Source organism: Brachyhypopomus gauderio, chromosome 17, assembly GCF_052324685.1.
Source record: "Brachyhypopomus gauderio isolate BG-103 chromosome 17, BGAUD_0.2, whole genome shotgun sequence".
NCBI classification, from domain to species: Eukaryota; Metazoa; Chordata; class Actinopteri; order Gymnotiformes; family Hypopomidae; genus Brachyhypopomus; species Brachyhypopomus gauderio.
In genome coordinates this window covers 11589581-11595580 of record NC_135227.1, presented here as the reverse complement: position 1 = coordinate 11595580, position 6000 = coordinate 11589581, and the positions used below count along the sequence as shown (strand labels likewise).

Sequence of the window (6000 nt, the reverse complement as noted above, 5' to 3'; positions counted from 1 at the left end):
GAATATATACACACCCACTGCTGTTAAATTGAATTGTATGCCCTGAATGTCTGAATTGCACAATGCACAGCAAAAGTGCAGTAAAAATGAAGTCACTGTGTAAGTGTGAACTCCAGAATACGTACCAAGTTCCTCTAGAGGAGGAAGCAGACCTGCTCCATTTTGACCTCCATCCTGGTTCTTTGATGTAACAACATAATAATGTCCAGCCAGAGACAAGTGTCAGCTTTCAGGTATGTACTCATAGTTATAAATTTGATGTGTTAATATAAGAAACCAGGTTCAAGGTTGTCAGTGGTTTGCTAGGAAACATATTTGTAAAATGACTTTGACCTTTAACTTTGTCAGGTTTATTTTCACCCAGGTCCCCCGTGACCTCCCACCAACTGAAAATTTCTCTTCTAACAGGAAATAACAGCCCCCTGTTACCATAGATAACAGTGATTTATGCACTGTGTGCTTTGCTGTGACCGCTGTGAAAGTACCTGATGCTCGACTACAATTTACAGCTAGTAAAGCTGTCCTAACGTAGCTGGAGGTGAGACGCCGCGTGCCATGGATGGGACAGGCCCAGCTGGACGAGTCCCTCTGCTCTTCCCAAACCTCCCAGGCCCAGCTGGACAAGTCCCTCTGCTCTTCCCAAACCTCCCAGGCCCAGCTGGACGAGTCCCTCTGCTCTTCCCAAACCTCCCTGGCCAAGCTGCATTCATGCAGTTCCATGCTGTCTGCTGTCAGGACAGGAGTGAAGTCCTGGTTCCAGAAAGCCCTGGCAGAGCACAGCTCCTTCCGCCTCTGCGGCCTTTAAAACTGCCCCCATCAGTCAGGGTTCACAGCAGGTTTAACAGCACCCTGGCCAGCCCTACCCCACCACACAGCTATCACAGGTGACATGGGTTCATTGCAGAGCCATGTGGAAAAGCCCTTCCATTTATCATGAGGAGAAAATGGTAACAGTATGTTATGATATTTGGCCAAGACAAAATAAAAAATGAGCCTGGTGTGTGAAAGAGATACTATGTGACTTTTTTTGTTCTTATCTTTGGCAAACCTGCAGTGGGAAGGGGTGTATGTGAAGTATGTTAAAGTGAAAGTATTTCAAATTTTAGAGGGTGATAAATCATGGAATGGATTAGGAAACACATGTTTGGTGTTACCTCATTATACTCAGTAGATCATGGGAATTTCTGCCTGTGTCATTCTTCTCTCATTGCCATGATAAGGGCATCAAAAGAGCCACAATCATTTTGTTCATTCACAGTTTTCATCCAGGTTAAATTAAATTCCCTCAAGGACCTTTGATGAATGAGCCCTGTTCTGTTCATGCCCAACCCAATGCACTTAGGGGCCGCCTGGCTATTTACAACACAACCAGTAGTCAGCAACAACATTTCACTGCCATTTATAACTTAAGAGTAAGTGGAGTTTTTTAAGCTGTCTGTATGCTTTCCATAGTTTGAGACAGGATTGGAGAGCTCTTCAGTTGAGATAAGCTTAGCACATTTGAGCCAGAGGTGAAGGCTCACTTTAGGTTAAGCCTCAGGAGCAGTTGGGGCACTTGACAACAGGGTGGTGCTGTAGAGAATGTCCAATCCCCATGGCAGTCAGCTCATATCATGACCAGTTGCACTTCGAAGACTCCAGCAAGAACGCTGGCAGCCTCTCAAAACCATCAGTCAACCCCCAGACCCATTCCAATACACCTTCCTCACCGCAACACCCACACACACACACACACACACACACACACAAACACACACACACACACACACACACACACACACACACACACACACACACACACACACACACACACACACACACACACGCACAGATGTACATGCAGGCACTCACGTAAACGCACGCACAAACAGACATACGTTGTCTAAGACCCACTAAGACTCACCCTCTAGAGAACTGTCTACGGATTATATCTGGGGCAGTGTTAACACGTCAGGGTCAGAGGGGTCAGGGGTGAAAGGGCAAACCAGCCTCTTGCAGAGTCTTGCAGCACAGCTGGGACTCCTTGTAGCTCATCTTCCACTCAGCGCCAATGTCCTTTTTGTCTGTACCCTGCTTATTCATGAACAAACCACCACAATGCCCCGCTGATGCCCTTGCATGGTGCATCTCTTATGCTGCACCACCCTCTTCTAACCCACCTCCCCTTTAACAGCCACAGATGCCACAGGACACTGTGAGTCTTCCATTCTCCCAGACACTGCCTTTGGCTAAACGAATACCCATAAACCCAGACAGCATCATTGTGGAGTGACTAGGCGCACGTGTCAAGACTTGAACGGCCCAATTAACAGCACAGCTAGGTGAAATGAGTGGTTTTTTTCACCTAATCATCCAGAGGTCACATTCACTTGGCTTTGGTCATGACAGTCAGAACTGGCTGTAATGGGAGTGAAGGTTGTAACGCTGTGTTAACCTTACTCTAATCTCAACCCACCGATCTCTCATGTCGACGTATAATACCCCAAAGACACATAAAGAATGCTATTGTCCCATTTAAATGTCTTTTGTAACCTTCGCTCTAAAATATCTGATTTGGATTGAATGGGAGGAGCTGGTGGAGTTGGTGGAGGGGCATGTGAGACTGTGTGACCCTAAAGAAGGATGGATGCACCTCGAAACGCTCCAGCTGCCTGCACATGAAAGGCCTCAATGAGCAAATGGATGATCTGGGCTCTCCTCTGCCGACCCGCTGCCGTGGCATTGGGCAGGCTGGCTTTGCAGCTCAGAGGGCATTATCTGAGAGGCCCCACCTGCAGGGGCTTTATGACACACATCATAGACCCCTACTAATCTTGTCACATGACCTTGCAACAGTGTCCAGCTTGGGTTACGGTTTGGCCGTGTGTAAAGTTATGTCACTGAGGAACTTCCAGGACTATTCATGTAGTATACTGAGTGAAACCAATTTGATAATTTTTTAGCTATAAGCCAAGGCCTCCCAGTGAGTATTTGAGGTCATGTGAATGGAAACAGAGATGCACAACAAAACACAGAGATGAACACAGGGCGGGTGTCTGGAGCGCTGCTGTTGTTCAGGCCTTTGAAATATTGTGTTCGTTTTGGATTGTGATAGACCACAGATGTTGCTGAAAGGGAATGATGTTATGATTCTGAATATCAGTGAAATCATTTGCTCCACAGCTAGCTGAGAAAATGTGAACAAAAGGCAGAGCCAAGTCCAGCGTAGTAGAACGGAGAATCTGTCAGGTAAACGTTCCCTCCCTGCAGCTCAGTGACCCTTGCTGCCCTTGAGCCCAGAGGCAGACCACGCTGAGGGTCAGCACCAGGACGGCCATTATAACTCTGATAAGTTACACAAACAGGACCAAAATGGCAGTGAATCTGGTACTATCCAATTCAAAGTCAAGGAAGCAGTAAATGATGGTTTGATGAACTGAGGTTTGGTATCCATGACTTACTGCAGTCATTTGAAGCACATAGAGCCACATTCTGTAAAGACTATAATAAGGGCCATACATGGAATTGTAATGTCAGCAGCTACAATACTTAGAAAGATAAACAAGAAAAACAATAAACATATATCTTCAAATATAACATAAGTCAGTCATTTTACAGATCAAGCAGAAGTCTGTACCTCCTGTGAATAAGCAGGTAATTATTGACACACCCCAAGAGCCCTTAACACCTGGTTTACACACTCATTGTGTTAGTGCAGCCTGTCCTTTCCACGTGGAAACTGCAAACAAACTCAAAACACACATCAGTTGCAGTGGTTACAATTCAGCCATCTGTTAACCAATACCATTCAACACAAATACCACAGAGAGAGAGAAAGAGAGAGAGAGAGAGAGAGAGAGATAGAGAGAGAGAGAGAGAGAGAGAGAGAGAGAGAGAGAGAGAGAGAGAGAGAGAGAGATGCACAGGCTTTACAATGAAATCTGCACAACATAAAGGAAAATCATAGCTCTCTAAATTACTGTAAACTAATTAAACAAACATTACAACATCCATGGCCTTGGTGACATTTCCAAAAAGATGTCTGGTAACAATAATTTGACAATAATTTGGATCAACTACAAAATCATACTTGTGTTAAATCATTTTCTAGTTGATGCAAATAGCATGTAACACATGTTTTTTGTTGTTGTTGCTGTTGTTGTTGTTTGTTTATGGAGATTGCATAAAATCTTTATAGCCTTCTTTTCAAAAATAGTTTTTGAGATCTCCACCTATGAGGTTCTGTTCAGATTATAGTCTAGTCAGAATGAAAGAAAATTCTGTGAAACAACACCAGTTCTGGGAAATGCAGCAGTCAGTTCAGAATGAGGAAATCTGGAACGCTGCAACTATAATCTGGAAGATTACTGCTACAATCTGGAAGATTATTACTACAATCTGGAAGACTACAAAGTGATTGCTCTGACAGATATAAAGTTCTATTACAACCAGATGAAAGACAAATTACATGTGTTTTCTTTTTCTGGATGAAAAATAGAAAATAATTTTCTGGATCCATAAAATTCTAGATCTAAATGTTTTTTCTGGATCTAAAGGTTGTATTTGGTGGTTCTGTTGGTAGGTAAAGTTTATTAACATTTACTTTAGTTCAAACGGTTGATTTATCAAATGAAAGAAACTGGATTGCGCAATCAAATAAATGAACTAGTCTTTGCGCACCCACCTCCGGTTACTGGCCTAAAAACGCCCTCTCCTCGCCACTTGTAAATGGATGGAGAACACGTCAGTCAAGAGGAGGGGGCGCCTCCAATTTCTACACCCCTGTAATGTCAGTGTGAGTTTCAGATTGCATCCCCGTGTTGTGCAGACCGTCGCGTGGTCCGCTCCAGCATCTCGACTCAGCGCTTATTTAGATTGGCGAATGGGTACAACTTCTGCGAACATTTTAAAAACATTGCACAAACTTTAGAAGGAGACGTTGAACCATCTCAAAGAGGATTCTAATGCCGCTGCAGAGTCTGGAACAGCAAAACGCGCATCTAGCATCTTGTTTTATCTTTTTCCATACAGATCTATTTTCCAGTACGTGTTTAACTTGGAAACGCTGCGGTGGGAAACTAAAAATTTCAAGAGAAACTTAAAGAAGTAGGGGGTCCTGTACTCCGCTTCTTTCAAAGTGACTTGGGTAAGAATTGTATCCCTTTATCTTAGCGGTGTACCTGCGCGCACTAGTATGAACAGCAAGTGCCTGTTCGCCTTTTTCAATTTCTCCGTTTTGTTGCGAGTGCTTGTGGCGTCCGAATGCACGCCATGTGCGCGCCGGTCGTGCACCAACGTCGCCCCGCGAGCCTGCGAGGACGCGCGCGCGCTAGCCAGAGACCCGTGCGGATGCTGCGACCAGTGCACGCGGATGGAACTGGAGTCCTGCGGTGGCCCAGACTGGACACTCGGCTATTGTGGTTCGGGACTCACCTGCGCTGCCGTCAACCGGACAGGTGTGGTATCGATCCCCGAGATAGGAGTATGCAAAGGTGAGTGTAAAAGATAAGATAAATGTAATGTCCCATGGCGATGTTTGTGATGTGTTAATGTTAAAAGCATTCAAATAAAAGCCAATAAAAAACGCATGAATCGTTTATGATTTTGATGAGTTGTAATTGAAGGTGTCTTAAATGGAGGTGCTGAATCAGCATGGCGTAACGATGCCTTCGTCTTGGCTCGTTAAGCGTCGATCTGTGCCAAGTGAGTCCATGGTTCCGCTGAGAGCCCAGTGTCCACGCGGTTCTGGGTCCAGGTTAACTAGACGTTCACTGCTGCGTTTTCCCGCGATGTCTGGACACGTTTATACAGTTTGGCAGCTCTGCTCAAATTATTACAGTTGAGTTAATCTCTAGTGATCCCCTAAATTACAACAAACCATAAAAATACACGGCTTACTTACCCTATATTTTGACTATGAAATCTTGAAACACGTGGTGACAAATTGTACGTTATATTTGGGCACAGTAAAGTAGTTTTAATTATAAGTCAGGGACAGAACTTTAGAAATATTAAAATGGT

General features: G+C 44.5%; 1 protein-coding gene across 4 annotated transcripts in view; it reads left to right on the top strand.

Annotated features, from left to right (window-relative positions):
• Window positions 1-4774: 4774 nt before the first annotated feature.
• The window catches only part of LOC143481074 (cysteine-rich motor neuron 1 protein), a 38717-nt gene continuing 37491 nt past the window's right edge, over window positions 4775-6000 (top strand). For 3 of the 4 annotated variants that reach the window (XM_076979018.1, XM_076979019.1, XM_076979016.1), the window contains exon 1: window positions 4775-5471. In XM_076979018.1, coding sequence (XP_076835133.1) covers window positions 5174-5471 — 298 coding nt within the window. In that variant the 5' untranslated portion in view covers window positions 4775-5173. The remainder of the gene's footprint in view (window positions 5472-6000) is intronic. The other variant, XM_076979017.1, reaches the window with a different exon arrangement.